The 16,741-nt window shown below is 48.0% G+C and overlaps 1 protein-coding gene across 1 annotated transcript; it reads right to left on the bottom strand.

The window, feature by feature from the left end:
- Nucleotides 1-651: 651 nt before the first annotated feature.
- Nucleotides 652-13,347, bottom strand: LOC123873468. The gene is made up of 17 exons (XM_045918314.1): nucleotides 13,142-13,347; nucleotides 12,535-12,609; nucleotides 11,497-11,718; nucleotides 11,063-11,266; nucleotides 10,611-10,814; nucleotides 10,127-10,362; nucleotides 9,712-9,986; nucleotides 8,437-8,829; nucleotides 8,151-8,364; nucleotides 7,667-7,811; nucleotides 7,354-7,596; nucleotides 7,167-7,281; nucleotides 6,650-6,686; nucleotides 6,544-6,569; nucleotides 1,592-1,785; nucleotides 1,185-1,339; nucleotides 652-872 (listed from the first exon to the last, which is right to left on the bottom strand). Exons 1-16 carry the CDS (start codon nucleotides 13,190-13,192, stop codon nucleotides 1,229-1,231), a joined length of 2,745 nt encoding a protein of 914 aa, XP_045774270.1. The 5' UTR covers nucleotides 13,193-13,347; the 3' UTR covers nucleotides 652-872; nucleotides 1,185-1,228.
- Between the last annotated feature and the right edge of the window lie 3,394 nt (nucleotides 13,348-16,741).

Genomic DNA, 16,741 nt, shown 5'->3' with positions numbered 1-16,741 from the left:
GTGGGAGGCTGTAGCCCCCTACCGGCAACGCTGTGCCGCCAAGCGTTCCGGTACCATGCCGTGTGGGGTATGGGTTTAGTAAAATCTACCATACCTCATCCAGGCTAGGCTGCTTCCATCTTAGACTGTATCAACACTTACCACCATTGAGAGATGAGAGGTGAGATTGCAGTCAAGGGTCAACTTGTATCGGAATAAAAATTAAAAAAAAACCGGCCAAGTGCGAGTCAGATTCGCGCACTGAGGGTTCCGTACTCGGGTATTTTTTTCATCATTTTGCACGATAAATCAAAAACTGTTATACATAAAAATAAATAAAAATATGTTTTTGGATGTACATGTAAAGCCCTTTCATGTGATACCCCACTTGGTATAGTTATCTCATTTTGAAAATTGAAATAACTACATTTTAATTTTTTTTAAATGATGTAACCACAAATTCGCGGTTTTCAGATTTATTCCTGTACTTGTGCTATAAGACTTACCTACCTACCAAATTTCATGGTTCTAGGTCAACGGGGAGTACCCATTAGGTTTCTTGACAGACAGACAACAAAGTGATCCTATAAGGGTGCATAGCGCAGTGCTCGTCACGGGAGTGTCATGCACTGGACGCTGTCCACAGGAAGCTCGGGGAGTGAAACAACAGCATTGTCGTGTATGACGTTTATTGTTATGCTAGGTAGGAACTCGCGCAGACACAGCTCGACGACAGCCGCCACGCTCACATGCTCGCAGAGCTCACGCGGGCGTACGTGGCCGCTGTCGTCGACACTACAGTGCGTCAAACTTCGGGCAGCGAAGCAGCCACGCCACCACACGCGCCGCCGCCGCGCGCCGCGCGGACCGCGCGCAGGTCGATCTTCAGTTATCTGGTAACCAAATAAAAAAATAAAATAAAATACCGCAAACGCTTAGCGAGTCGACCCCCGCCTGCGGCTCGCTGCCTCGTTCTGGAAAACAGGTTTTGATAAAATTTTCTGTAGGAACCTGAAATATATTTTTACTAGGACCTTATTTGATATATCGATACAGGTTGTAAATCGATTAAGAGTGGTGAGTCGTCTAACTTACTTTGAAAAAGGAGGAGGTTGTTAATCGAGCGCGTTTTAGGGTTCCGTAACAGACGGCTTCGAGCGAAGCCAGTGTGAGTCAGTCGGGGATCGATACAATATCATACGTACGTCAACAGACGGGTTCGGCGGCGGGCGGCGGCGGGCGGCGGGCGCTAGTCGAGGCGGCGGCGCGGGCGGCCGGGCCCGCGACGCGGGGCGGCGTGCGCGGGCGGCGCGCGCTTGGCCACGATGACGCGCGTGTACTTGACGGCGCCGGGCGCGCGCTGCAACAGGCACGAGGCCGCAAGCCTCCGTCTTACATTAATCTCTCGCCGACGGTTCACGATATCCGAGCATCGAAACACTAGCGCCGAAATAAAATACATTCCCTCGCTTTAGAGCTCGAGGGCGTTCGTACGTTTGCGCCGACGCGACGTGACGTCGCGCGGCTTCTAATGGGAACTTACGTAATTAAAAACGGTGGTCCAGAATTTGAAATGAATTATGTAAGTGTGACGTGTCTGTGTTCGACTCACCCGGGGGTTGCCGCTGGTGACGGTGAGCGCGCCGCTGGCGGCGTCGGGCGGCGCGGGCGCGGCGGGCGACTCGTCGTCCGCGAACACGATGGGCAGCTGCATGATGTCGGCGGCGGCGAGCGCGGGCGCGGCGCGGCGCGGCGGCGGCAGCAGCAGCGGCGTGGCGCCCGTGCCGCGCGACACCACGCGCCCCTCTGCGCAAGTCCCACCCACTCACAACTTATTACTCACTTTCTTTTAAACGAGGAAGTGTTATTTACGAATTACGGCACAGATCATATTATTATTTACAGAAGTAATATTAACCTCGAGGCAACGAGCAACGAGGCGGTTCTGCCCGGTCACAAAACAACCAGGTGACACTGCGCCGGACACACACTAGTGCGGCGTCTTCCGCGATGTGTATATATTTTTTTTAAATAATAGACTGTAGAAGTGTTGGACCAGCCGCACGTTGGATCGCCAATTTATTGAGGCGTTGGACCAGCCGCACGTTGGATCGCCAATTTGTAGGGCGATGAAGAAAACACGAGGTCGAACTAGACGGAAACTATATATATTGGTTCACCACTTAGTTTAGGTACAATCTTATAGTTTGACACTTCGTAGGCTTCCAGAACGCCCTGTTCCAGCAGTTGTGGATGCAGGAGTTCGTGCCACCTATGAAGGTTGGTAGGTTTCCGGAACGCCCCGTCCCAGCAGATGTGGATGCAGGGGTTCGTGCCACCTATGTCGTTGGTGCTACTGAAACTAGCGTTTAACTCTGTCCCAACAGATGAGTTCGTAACTCGTTTGAGTGCCGAGCGAAGGAATGAATTTACAAACATATGCTAGCCGATATATACAACTGACCCGCAGTTCATGGTAACGCGAAGTAGCAGGTAACTAGCGCCATCTAGTTCTCGGGTCGAGTACTAAAATCGGTGTTACAAGACTTAATTTAAAGAGAAACATTTTTCACCAGTTGTTATGGACCAAAGCACAAATTGTTTCCGGTTCTTAAGATAGCTACTGAACCAGTTAAGAGCATCTCGAGTAAAACCGTATCTCTCTAATTTTTTTAGTAATAATTGATGTGAAATGGTGTCAAAAGCTTTGGCTAGATCTATAAAAACAGCAATTGTTTTATTTTTATTTTCATGATTTCCAACAATCTGCTTAGTTAATTGAGCTATTGCATCATTGGTCCCTGTTCCCTCTACTCTCTAAACCCGTATTGATTATTATATAGAATATCGGAAGTATAATTGACAATCCTGGTTTTCATTATTTTTTCAACAATTTTTGAAGTAGTGGGCAAAAGTGAGATAGGACGATAGTTCGACATTAGGTTTGTTGGCCCTTTCTTATGTAGTGGCATAATTATAGCAGTTTTTAAGGTCTGTGGAAATATTCCTGTTTTAAAGCTTAAATTAATTATAGATGAGAGTGGAGCAGCTATTTCACGATTCATTAGTTTTAATATTTTAGAGGTAATGCTGTCGTGTCCACAGGATTCCGTATTTTTTAGAGAGTTAATAAATTTACTTACTTCAAATGGATTTGTAGGTCTTAAATAAAAAGTTTTATCTGCATGGGAGAAATTAATTTTATTGCATAGGTATTGCTCTCCCCAGCCCGCCGTGCTCTGAGGGACCGCAGCTCGTAACAAAAAAACCACGGTTTGTTCTAAAAAGGTTAGGCTGGTTTATTGAACCCAAGGACGAACACACTTGATCAATATTTTACATGAGTATATATTCCTTACATAATCGACCTTCTGTCGAATCTGGCTTGGTAAACAGTATAATTGGTCTTGAACAACCCCTATATTGTGTAGATGCATTTTAGCAAGGTCATGTCCTACTGAACAGTAAAAACTATTAAGAGCATTTGTTATGTTATTTGGGTTAGACGAAAAATTTACTATTTTGTTATTTATTAACATTTCCTTAATTGGCAACTTTTGTTTAGTTTTTCAATTAGAAGCTTCATTCAGAATTTCCCATATTTTTTTAGAGTCCCCTGAGTGTTTGTAAATTTTTTTCCTAAAGTATTTTTCTCTTGTTTCTTTTATTATTCTATTACTAATGTTTCTATATTTTAAATAATTGGCTTTAACAATAGATTCACTAGGAAATTTTTTGTGCATTCTATGAAGTCTGTTCCTTTTTTGAATACATTTAAGAAGTCCATCTGTAATCCAAGGTTTCAATTTAACTTTAGAGCGAGGTATTGTTTTGAATGTAGTGCTTATATGTGTACTAAGAATATCATGAAATAGTTGAATGGCTTTGTCAACATCTGTTCCTTTACAAACTTCGCTCCACAATTGACTACTTATATCTTTGAGGAGCTGTTCATAGTCGATACATCTTTTCTGGAAAGGAAGCTTTCGTTGTTCAGGGTTAGAATATTTTTGTTCTGAGTTCACACTACAAAAAGTAAGATAGTGATCAGTAATATCAGTTTTCAACACAGCAAATTTAGCTGATTTATCTCTTTTTATAGTTTTTATGTTTTATCTGTTTTCATTCTATGTACTGTGTTTGCGCCTAACTTTATAGTCCCGAATAAAAGTATATTTATTTATTTATTTTTATTTTTTTTAGTGTAACCATGCAGTGATCAAGACAACTATTATCCCTGGTAGGTACATCGATGCCAACGTCTATATTATGAAGGGCTAAGAGTGCTAGATAATCGTTTGACTGACTTTAATATCAATTTTAATACATTGCCAATAATATTGATATTCGTGTCACCCATTAATATTATATTTCTCGACCGACCTTTTTGCTTAAGTTTATGATCCAGGGAGTCGAGGAAAATTTCGATGTTACTGCAAGAAGGCGATCTGTACAGGGCAATGAGAGTGAGCTCATCATTTCAATCAATTTGTAAGCAATTGGACCCAAAAACCACTAGTTCTGAACAGTTATAGACAATAGTATCTCTAATAGAAACAATGACACCATCATTTTGAACTGGATTTATCTTGGTGGACACCGACTTATAACCGGGTAGGTTGTGATTGGACGTATGATGCTTAATCCTACATTCGGTGAGAATTAATATGTCAAATGCTATTTTAAGAAGTTCTAGGGAAACTAACAATTGATTAAAGTTTTTATATTTAATGATATTATTTTAAGTGAATTTTTCACATTAATATACTTACTACATTCAGTAAAGTTGTCTGTGCTAATGCAAAGGTCTGAATTCTGGCACTCATCCAGTTCAGTTGAGAATTGTTGCAAGGTATTGAATTTGAATACTAAAAGTATGCCACCATTTTGTGTTTGCTAGACTTATATAGGCTTAACTTTTTTCTTTTTTTTTTTTTAATCGTAAAATCATAAAATAAATTAATCTTTTTTTCTTTTTTGTCAGCCCTAGCACAGACTACGGTCTATTTGGGCTGCAAAATTCCAAACACCAGTCTGTTTTTTATCTAGTGCTTTGGTCTATAAAAAATGGTGAAAAATGTTTCTCTTTAAATTAAGTCTATTACTAAATAAATAAAATAAATAAAATAAAAAGTAACAAGATCGTTGTTTAATGCATAGGTAATATTATTATTATTATTATAGTAATATAATATTTTCAATAAAACACTGTTGCACAGATAGTAACGTAGCTACGCACTTATGTTTAAAAACCTTAAAACACAGTTAATGTAGGTATTACTTACCCGTACTCGCAATGCTAGTCCTATGTGATTTTGTTAATTTGATCTTCTGACTTAATTATGATAGGTGTTGACTTCTCTTGCTTTTTTACAAAGATTTTATTGTTAGAGAACCAACAGTACTTATAGTTATTTTTTTGTCAAAGCGAGCAGGCGCTTTGCTGCGAGTGTTAAATGCTCAGAAATATAGAAGGCCTGTGAATTCAAGTTAAGATTTAGGTAGACCGTTTTTAGTCTAGTGCTTTGATCCTTACATATTTTATTATATTCCTTCGTTAGGCGCAACAAATCATGCCTTCTCAAATTACTTTTAAATATATCGGACGCACTTTCCCTGGCATAGATTTCCCAGTTCTAAAAAAGGTTTGATATCCAGAGAGGCCAAAGTTAATTCCGATTAAATTACAGATTTTTTCCATAATTGTTGGTAAGTTCTCACTGTCCGTTTCCAGGATGCCTCTAATTTCAATATTGCAGGATCTCCCTCTCGTCTCGAGGTCTTCCACCTTGGTGTCCAGATAGATCAATCTATTCCTGATGGAACTATTCTCCTGTAGAAGTTGGTCACGCTGCTGCTCCGGGGTTTTAATATTTTTCTCCATGGTCGTCATCTTGCTAAGTACCGCATCATATTGACCACTTAAGTAATTAATGGACTCTTCAATTTTTGTAGTTTTCTCAGTGAGAGTTTTATAGTGGGCCTCCAATTTGATGCTGACTTCTTTTAACATTTCGCTCTTAAAGCGATCGAAAGAACTCGTTATAGATTCTTGAAGTTTCGTCAAGTCCGGTGAGCTAGCTGGCGGTGATGATGAACAAGTCTGCGCCGGCGCTGTCGGCTGTCTCACAGGGGTGAATTTTTCAGCCGCTCTGCATTGAGGACATTTCCAGGAAGATTTATGTGTCTTTGACTCCTTAGCAAAGTTTTCCGATGATATTCGCAAGCATTGGAAGTGATAATGACTGTCACACACTGAACAAGATTTTCGCCCGCTATATTTAACCGGTTTTTCACACGCAGAGCAAGACTTCGACATTTTATATTTATTTATATATTGTTTCGTAAGTTACGATTTAGATGAATGCCGAGTGTCGCCACTCATTTGAACGTCTCTGTCGAGTGATCCTTGAGTCAGGAACAAATATTACCTCTTAATAACTAGCCCTTAAGTACAGCAAATTTTTTATCAAACCAAAAAAACTGAAATCGATGTGAAAAGTTAGTACAAGCAGAATGACGTACGCCGTCATATTTGAACAGATAGAGGAGGACGGGACTCACCTACTATCTCTATGGCTCGGTTGCCCCTGGAACAGAAAACGGATTGATTAGTTAGATAGATCGCAGAGTGACCGATGTTGGCATCGGCCGGCAGTGGCGCACTCACCCGCACGCCCGCGCCTCGTCCGCCGCCACGTCGCCCCCTGCGCACGAAACGACGGTCAGTTTTCACGTGAGGTTTTCAAATGTAACAGAAGTGACGGGGTATTTTGTTCGACTGGAATGATTGCTGTTTTGATATCACTTTTTAGAGCATGATTCGATGCGTCGCGTCTTTTGTGTTACCGATAAAATAAGAAAATAAACAAATGTAAATATAGGTCTGTATGAAATGTTAACAACCTTTGATTTTTTTAAGTCTTAAAATAAATGAATCTTTCAAAGCCGATGATTTTTGTCAGCCCTAGGCATCATAGACTACGGTCGCTACGTGCGGTGTTTGGGCTGCCAATCGCAAACACCAGTCTCAGTTTCTATCTAGTGTTTTGGTCTACAAAGTTTGGTGTAAAATGTTCACTTTTCATTAAGTTTGTAATTAAATAAATTAAAAAAATATACATATTAAAAACCGATGCTTAACAATGGAATCGGTGGGCGGTCGTTTCAACGCAGAGAACACTCACCGGTGCGCGGGTCGCGGGCGGGCTCAGCGCGCGGCGGCGACGGCGTGCGCGCGGCCAGCAGCACGTCAGCGCGCGCGGGGTCCGCTACGTCGGTGGCCCAGCGCGCGCACTCCTCCTGCACACGACGCACCGTCACACACGCGTCACACGCTTCGGCACCTCCACTCACGCCACTGACGTCACTCACCGCGATGGCGGCGTCGAGCGCCTGCTGCGGCAGGCCCAGGCGCGCGCGGTGGCGCCGCGGCAGGCGCAGCGCGTCGTCCGCGCCCGCCAGCAGCAGCACGCGGCGCGCGCGCGTCTCCGCGCTCAGCGTGTCGCTGCTGCCGCTGCCGGCATCGCCCGCGTCGCGCGCCGCCACGTCGGCCGCCGCGCCGCGCCAGCACTGCGCGCCGCCGCCGCCCACCACGGCCAGCAGCGGCACCTCCACCTGCACAGTCACAGCGTCACACTTGCGACGTCACGCGCCGAGCACAGCACCGCCGACACACATCACTCACCTCCTCCAATATGTGCCGCGCGCCCTCCGCCGTGAGCAGCGGCGGCGCCAGCAGCAGCAGCGCGCGCACGCCGCCCGCGCCCGCCGCCAGCCACGTGGCGAGCGCCGCGCCCGCGCCCAGCCCGCACAGCACCACCGCGCGCGACCTGCTGCCGACACACACACTGAACTGCGCCGGGGACGAGGAGTCCTCTCGGCCTCCGCTATCTTCGGCCACCTCATTAACATTCTACCCGATGTCATTGAAAATGAGTAAAGTAGCCGCCCCCACCCCCACCACGCCTCAGCTCCGACCGAGCTGGCTCTTTGGTGCCCTGTAGTACAGGGTAGTGTAGTGTTGTGGTACAGGGCCTGTACCACAACATTGTTAAACCTGTTGAATTTCACCCGGTGTGTTCCTTCAAAACTAAAATATAAGGTTTCTCCCAATAAACGACACGTATCGATTACGTGGTGGTGGTGACCTATTACTGACGTCCACTCACCCCGCTTCCTCCAGCACGTCAGCGAGCGCAGCGCGCGCCTCGTGCGCCAGCGCGGCGCACCAGCGGTCAGGCGCGGCGGGCGCGGGCGCGGCGCGCGCCAGGCGCCGCACGTGCAGCAGCGCGCCCAGCCGCCGCGTCCAGCGCTCATCCAGCGCGTCGCAGCCGCTCGGCACCCACGCCAGCCACGCGCCCGGCGCCGCCGCCGCGCGCATCGCTGCAACACACGTCCGCTACACATCACGCCCCACCAACCAAACACGTCACGACAGTACAGAGGGGAGCTCACGTCCGACGGCATCCAACGGGTCATCTTCGGCCGCGGGCAGCGGCGGCAGGCGCGCGGCCAGATGTGGCGCAGCTCGGCGCAGCTCTCGGGTGGACTCGCGCAGTAGCGCGCGCAGCTCGCGCGGCAGGCGCGCCGGCAGCGCGTTGAGCGCCCACGCGGCCGCTCCGCCCCAGTGCGGCGCCAGCGCGCGTCGCAGCCGCCGCGCCGCCGCGCGTGCGCCCTCGCGTCGCGCCCAGCGCCCCGCCGCGCCCGCGCGCGCCGCACGCTCCAGGCGCAGGTCGCGCAGTGCGCCCACTATGTCGCGCGCCAGGCGCGCGTGCGCGGCGCCGGGCGCCTGCGCGCAGAGCCGCTCCTCCCACTCCTCGTCGTCATCTTCCGACACCTGGCTTCCCTAACCGACAATAATCATATTTCAGTATTTATTGAAACTAAACACATACAAATCCACATACAATAGTACATTATTGCGAAGGCCGGGAAAAAGGCAATTTTTTTTTTTTTTAAATTATATAGACTAGCGCTTGGCTGCAATCAGACCTGCTAGCAAGTGATGATGCAGCCTAAGATGGAGCGCGCTTGCCTAGAAGTTGCCTATTCACTCTTGACTTGAAGGTACCCATATTATAGGTGGAAGGGAAAACTGACGCCGGAAGGGCGTTCCATATCCTAGCGGTTCGAATTAGGAAAGAGGAAGCAAATCGTTTCGTACGTGTTCGAGGAATTTCAACTACGTACGGATTCAGACCTTGGCGATGCCTGGCAGTACGATGGTAGAAAGGTGAAGGAGGAACCAGGTCAAAGAGTTCTTGTGCACATTCTCCGAAATATATCCTGTAGAATACCGATAGACTGGCAACTTTATGCCGATGTTCTAAACTTTGGAGTTTAGTATTCATCAGTGCTTCGTCACCAATGAGTCTTCTAGCTCGGCAATTGCAGATCGAGTACGAGTTCAAAAACGGCCGAGCCGTAGGCGAGGACTTCACTACATAGGAGTGTTCGCCACACACGCTACAGCGCGGATCCTGCACACGCACACACACCCACCACCTCCACCTCGTCGTCGTGGTCCCCCCAGGGCGCCGCGCGGTCTGCGGGCGGATGGGGCGCGCGCGCGGGCGGCGTTAGCACGTCGAGGCGCGCGGGCGGTGAGTGCGCGCGCGCCTGCAGCAGCACGCTCAAGTGCGCGGCGAGCGGCGGACCGCGCGGCCGCGTTTACGAGTGTTTGCCCCGCACGCTACAGCACGAGTCATGCACACGAACACACACCCAGCACCTCCTCCTCGTCGTTGTGGTCCCCCTCGGGCGCCGCGCGGTCGGCGGGCGGCTCGGGCACGCACGCGGGCGGCGTCAGCACGTCGAGGCGCGCGGGCGGCGAGTGGGCGCGCGCCTGCAGCAGCACGCGCACATGCGCGGCGGGCGGCGGGCCGCGCGGCCGCGCATACGAGTGTTCGCCCCACACGATACAGCGCGGGTCCTGCACACGCACACACACCCACCTCCTCCTCGTCGTTGTGGTCCCCCTCGGGCGCCGCGCGGTCGGCGGGCGGCTCGGGCACGCACGCGGGCGGCGTCAGCACGTCGAGGCGCGCGGGCGGCGAGTGGGCGCGCGCCTGCAGCAGCACGCGCACATGCGCGGCGGGCGGCGGGCCGCGCGGCCGCGCATACGAGTGTTCGCCCCACACGATACAGCGCGGGTCCTGCACACGCACACACACCCACCTCCTCCTCCTCGTCGTTGTGGTCCCCCTCGGGCGCCGCGCGGTCGGCGGGCGGCTCGGGCACGCACGCGGGCGGCGTCAGCACGTCGAGGCGCGCGGGCGGCGAGTGGGCGCGCGCCTGCAGCAGCACGCGCACATGCGCGGCGGGCGGCGGGCCGCGCGGCCGCGCATACGAGTGTTCGCCCCACACGATACAGCGCGGGTCCTGCACACGCACACACACCCACCTCCTCCTCCTCGTCGTTGTGGTCCCCCCGGGACGCCGCGCGGTCGGCGGACGGCTCGGGCACGCACGCGGGCGGCGTCAGCACGTCGAGGCGCGCGGGCGGCGAGTGGGCGCGCGCCTGCAGCAGCACGCGCACATGCGCGGCGGGCGGCGGGCCGCGCGGCCGCGCATACGAGTGTTCGCCCCACACGCTACAGCGCGGGTCCTGCACACGCACACACACCCACCTCCTCCTCCTCGTCGTTGTGGTCCCCCTCGGGCGCCGCGCGGTCGGCGGGCGGCTCGGGCACGCACGCGTGCGTCGTCAGCACGTCGAGGCGCGCGGGCGGCGAGTGGGCGCGCGCCTGCAGCAGCACACGCACATGCGCGGCGGGCGGCGGGCCGCGCGGCCGCGCATACGAGTGTTCGCCCCACACGCTACAGCGCGGGTCCTGCACACGCACACACACCCATCTCCTCCTCCTCGTCGTTGTGGTCCCCCTCGGGCGCCGCGCGGTCGGCGGGCGGCTCGGGCACGCACGCGGGCGGCGTCAGCACGTCGAGGCGCGCGGGCGGCGAGTGGGCGCGCGCCTGCAGCAGCACGCGCACATGCGCGGCGGGCGGCGGGCCGCGCGGCCGCGCATACGAGTGTTCGCCCCACACGCTACAGCGCGGGTCCTGCACACGCACACACACCCACCTCCTCCTCCTCGTCGTTGTGGTCCCCCTCGGGCGCCGCGCGGTCGGCGGGCGGCTCGGGCACGCACGCGTGCGGCGTCAGCACGTCGAGGCGCGCGGGCGGCGAGTGGGCGCGCGCCTGCAGCAGCACACGCACATGCGCGGCGGGCGGCGGGCCGCGCGGCCGCGCATACGAGTGTTCGCCACACACGCTACAGCGCGGGTCCTGCACACGCACACACACCCATCTCCTCCTCCTCGTCGTTGTGGTCCCCCTCGGGCGCCGCGCGGTCGGCGGGCGGCTCGGGCACGCACGCGGGCGGCGTCAGCACGTCGAGGCGCGCGGGCGGCGAGTGGGCGCGCGCCTGCAGCAGCACGCGCACATGCGCGGCGGGCGGCGGGCCGCGCGGCCGCGCATACGAGTGTTCGCCCCACACGCTACAGCGCGGGTCCTGCACACGCACACACACCCACCTCCTCCTCCTCGTCGTTGTGGTCCCCCTCGGGCGCCGCGCGGTCGGCGGGCGGCTCGGGCACGCACGCGGGCGGCGTCAGCACGTCGAGGCGCGCGGGCGGCGAGTGGGCGCGCGCCTGCAGCAGCACGCGCACATGCGCGGCGGGCGGCGGGCCGCGCGGCCGTGCATACGAGTGTTCACCCCACACGCTACAGCGCGGGTCCTGCACACGCACACACATGGGGATTATTAATATTTTGTATTTTAGCGTCAACATCAGTTGCTTATGTACTTATACATATTTAGTCATTTACTTTGTTCAACAAGATAGTAAAGTTCATTTTTGGCAAAAAGATGTATATATCACTATTGTGGGATAAATACATCTTTTTGCAAAGTTTTTGTTTCTTGTGCCTTTGAATACCTCACTAAACTCAGGATTCTAACTTAGAATCACTTGCTATGCTCGTGGATATATTTTAGAATCCTTCACCCGCTCGGGGTTCAAACTAGGCAGTACTCACAACAAAAATGAACTTTGCTATATTTTTGAATAAATATCAAATCTTGTTTCTTGTAAACGACTCTTGAATACATAGGTAATTACTAATTTAGAATTAATTACTTAAGTTAGTTTTAGGGTTCTATACCCGAGGAGTGCCAAGTGGACCCTATTAATAAGCCTCTGCTGTCCATCCGTCTGTCCATCAGTGGACTGAACTCATCTCATGAACGTGTAGGTAAAAATTAAATTTTCTGTTTTTTGTTTTTATTGCTCACTGCACCAAGATTGTGAATTTCAAAATGCCACCATGCAAATCAAAAAATTTAAAACAACAGTGTTATATCTTGATACAGAATACTGGATATGCAAAGACCTCAGCTTCAACCCCTCGCCAACTTCATAGGCTCTGGCTTTATTCCTTGTCTACATTACAATAATCCAAAAGTGCAGGCTAAGGGTTGATAACTCAATCAGTTAGTGAGTCAGCACTTTTCTTTTCACTGAATATGATGTCATCACAATTATAGTACTCACTTCCTCTCCGCTGACGGCTCGCACGTGCGCCACGAGCCGCTCGTGCAGCGTCATCGCGTCCATCCCCGCCTGCCCCTGAGGAATCAATTTAAACTCCTTGGAAATCGTCCCATGATCTATCTATCATATAAAATACCACCAGGCGCATGCCCACTTCTCTCACTATGTCTTTACGTTGCCAATATTATTACATTTGCGGAAGCTGTTAGCGGGAGGGATAGCAAAGTCACAGTCCCGGGTCACAGCTGAAAATCAGCGTCCTGCATATGATGCAGGACATAATGCTGAGCTGTAGACCCATTTGGGGTGGTGTCACAGATGAAAATGTATATTTGTATACTTTGTTTTTATCTGTGACACCAACAACAAATAAATACATTTTCTTTCTTTCTTTCTTTCTTTCAAAGTAGCTAAGAACATTTAAATAGTGTAAGATAAATTACTCCTGTAATTATTCTACACTATTCTATACTGTGATTCTACTAGACATACATAAGAATACATTTTCTCGTTGCTGATGATTAGACTTGGCAAAGATATAGGCTCATCTTTTATATTATAGGGTAACAAATACAAAACTGATCTGATTTCCAAAATAGCTACTGACCTCGAGTCCAGTGGCTCGCCCAGCGTCCAAGACATCCGTAGCCATCACCATTTGCGCCTTGAACTGTACCTTGCGCTATTTTAATTTGAAAATATTATGTGACAAAAATTATTAAGATAATTCCAATCTTCAAATCACAATTTTTCGAAATGTACTATGTTTTCAGCTGTTTTCAGTTTTTTTTTTTTTTGCTAATTGCCAAAGAGTATGTAATCACTAATCACTACGTTATACTAAAAAATACATATCCGCGAAATTACTTTTTTTTTATTATCTGGTTTTACGGCTCTGGGTTCTAAAACTTTTAAGCTTGGTAATTTAAAATGTTATGTATAAAATGTTGTGTTAAATGGGAATGTTAGCATCGAAGTTGTTCAAGAATATAACTACCTCGGCCAGATTATACAACTCGGCAGGAACAACTTCGACAAGGAGGCTGACAGAAGAATTCAGCTGGGCTGGGCAGCATTTTCAAAGCTACGTCAGGTCTTCGAATCGTCGATACCGCAAAGCCTTAAGACTAAGGTCTTCAATCAGTGCGTCCTACCTGTGATGACGTATGGAGCAGAAACGTGGACACTGACAGTTGGCCTCGTCCACAAACTAAAGGTCGCTCAGCGCGCTATGGAGCGAGCTATGTTGGGTATTACTCTCAGGGATAAAATCCGGAACGAGGAAATTCGCAGAAGAACAAAAGCGACCGACATAGCTCAAAGGATTAGCAAGCTGAAGTGGCAATGGGCAGGTCATGTCTGTCGCAGAACCGACGGCCGTTGGGGCAGACGTGTTCTGGAGTGGAGACCGCGTACCGGTAAGCGCAGTGTGGGACGACCTCCTGCCCGCTGGACCGATGACCTGAAGAAGGTGGCGGGGAGCGGGTGGATGAGGAAGGCGGAGGACCGTGTTTGGTGGCGCGCTCTTGGAAAGGCCTATGTCCAGCAGTGGACGCATACAGGCTGATGGAATGGAATGGAATGGAATGGAATTTAAAATTACGGTGTCATATGAGTTCAATGCTGCAATATATTTTGTGGCTAGTCGCACTATTTCCATTTCATTCAAATATCTTGCACACCAGAAATAAAAGTATATATAACGGTCGGTAGAGTTTCCCATGGTTCCCACACAGAACATTACCCTTTACATTTGGGCTGCAACATAGAGTAGGGCTGCAAAACTTCAAACACCAGTCTAAGTTTTTATCCAGTGCTTTGTTCTTTTTGATTAAGTCTTTAATTAAATAAATAAACATTTGTTAACCTCTCTTTTTTATTTAAAATAATTTAACTAAACTATTGACTTTTAATTAAAGTGTTTTTTAAGACATTCATTTTGTAAAACAACCAATATTTATGGTATAAACGACGCAATTCCGAACGTAGCCAAAAAGAAATGAAAAATGGCGGGAAACAATAAGTCATTTTTAACCGACTTCTAAAAAAGGAGGTTCTCAATTCGCCGGAATCTTTTTTTTTATTATGTATGTTCCCTGATTACTCAAAGACCCCTGGACCGATTTGGATTTTTTTTTTTTTGTTTGAAAGGGTATACTGTGCAGGTGGTCCCATATAAATTTAGTGAAGATCTGATGAATATCTTCGGAGATGGAGAACAGAACTCCTCAATGGATAAGAGCAAATTGCTCGCGATCAGTGCAATAGCTTAGTAAACAGTAGGTATGGTTTTAACTGTATATAACATAGCATATTATAGTACAGTGGGGCCACTAAAAATTGTGAAATACAAAATTTTCAAAAGAAAAAAAAACCGACTTCAATAACCACAGATACTAAAAGTAATAAATTAAAGTATGAAATTGCCGTATTATTGTATTATGTACTTCGAATTGACATAGAACCTTCATGGTTTGAGATTTTTGAGTGAAACTTTTTTCATACGGTACCTATGTAGGTAGTTCTTCTTTTAAAAAATGTGCAACATTCGATTATCAACTTTCAGTTGTTTTTTTATTCAGCTTAGACAATAAAGATGGATACTTCGAAAATTCGTCTGATTTTTGAATAAGAGTTCCGACGCGGAACTAACGCGGCAGAAACAGCTCGCAATTGGAGAGAAGACTGCTAATGAACCATCGATGTATAAGGATATGTCATTCCCATATAAATCCGTTTACAAAAATGAGCCCATAAAAAATAAAATATTACGTCATTGAACGCGTCAGTGAATTTGACGCGAGCGTCAACTCTCTATTATTAAAAAGAACAAGGATGGAATGGAGCTGTTTTGTGCAATATTTCGTCAATTTTTTTTTGCGTTAAAAATATTATTAGTGCAGATATGAGCATGTAATGAATCTAACAAAGAATTTTCACAAATAATATGTAATAATATAAACCATAACCAAAAAAAACTTCTGTAGTACGGAACCCTCTATCAATGCGGCAGCTTCGCCGTTGCGGATGCGGATGCCCGCAAAATCGCTAAAATATAGCTACGTCATACGTGCGACGTATACATACAAAATACACACATCGTTAAATAGTTAAACACATACATAAACATACATAATTAAATACATAAAAAATACATATAAGCATGTATACACTCAAACATACATATATAGTTTTCGCGACTTGCAACATCCGCATCCGCGTGACTATCCGCATTGATTATTATTATTGTAGATGCAGATGTGGATGCCCAAATCAATGCGTAAGCTTCACAATTGCGGGTGAGGATGCGAATATCGGAAACATCGGAATAAAAAGTTTTACTTCAAAAAAAATAACACGACTCCATTCTTTCTGTATTCCAATTGTACGATATTTTTGCGGCAAATATTTAATCATAGCAAAATTAAAAATATAAATAAATAAAGGGATGGGCCGTTCGAAGAAAAAAAATGCGCTCACAAGTTAAAGAGAATTGGCAAAAAATTTTCAAAAGAAAAATGAAACCGACTTCAAAAACCAAAAACACTAAAAAGTAGAAAATAATTTTTGTTTAGCTACACATGTAATGTACCTAGGTATGAAGTCGAGCGATCATATTAAAACAAAATTAGAAATCCAAGAGTGAAGCTCGCCCGACTTCATACCTAGGTACATTACATGTGTAGCTAAACAAAGATCCTACTTTTTAGTGTTTTTGGTTTTTGAAGTCGGTTTTATTTTTCTTTTGAAAATTTTTTATTTCACAATTTTTAGTGGCCCCACTGTACTATAATATGCTATGCCCAGTAAAAACCCTACTGTTTACTAAGCTATTACAGTGATCGCGAGCAATTTGCTCTTATCCATTGAGGAGTTCTGTTCTCCATCTCCGAAGATATTCATCAGATCTTCACCAAATTTATATGGGACCACCTGCACAGTATACCCTTTCAAACAAAAAAAAATAATTTCCAAATCGGTCCAGGGGTCTTTGAGTATTTGGGGAACATACATAAAAAAAAAAAGATCCCGACGAATTGAGAACCTCCTCCTTTTTTGGAAGTCGGTTAAAAAGTCTCTGCATGATGCATCACGCAATATCAGTCGGCCGCACACGCTTTATCGTATCGCACGTGTTTTTGACTGTCGAAAATGCCGTCATGTGCGGTCAAATCTTGCAAAAACCGTACGGAAATCCATCAAAAAA

The sequence above is a fragment of the Maniola jurtina genome, chromosome 16, assembly GCF_905333055.1.
Source record: "Maniola jurtina chromosome 16, ilManJurt1.1, whole genome shotgun sequence".
NCBI lineage: Eukaryota > Metazoa > Arthropoda > Insecta > Lepidoptera > Nymphalidae > Maniola > Maniola jurtina.
This window is presented reverse-complemented; position numbering and strand designations above follow the sequence as displayed.

Excerpts from the sequence above, each read along its gene's own strand:
- LOC123873468 (XM_045918314.1), bottom strand. The coding sequence starts at position 13,192 with ATGGTGATGGCTACGGATGTCTTGGACGCTGGGCGAGCCACTGGACTC. Across the intron at positions 11,267-11,496 it reads AGGTGGGTGTGTGTGCGTGT|GACCCGCGCTGTAGCGTGTG; the intron begins GCAGGACCCGCG and ends GTGCGTGTGCAG. Across the intron at positions 10,815-11,062 it reads ACAACGACGAGGAGGAGGAG|GACCCGCGCTGTAGCGTGTG; the intron begins GTGGGTGTGTGT and ends GTGCGTGTGCAG.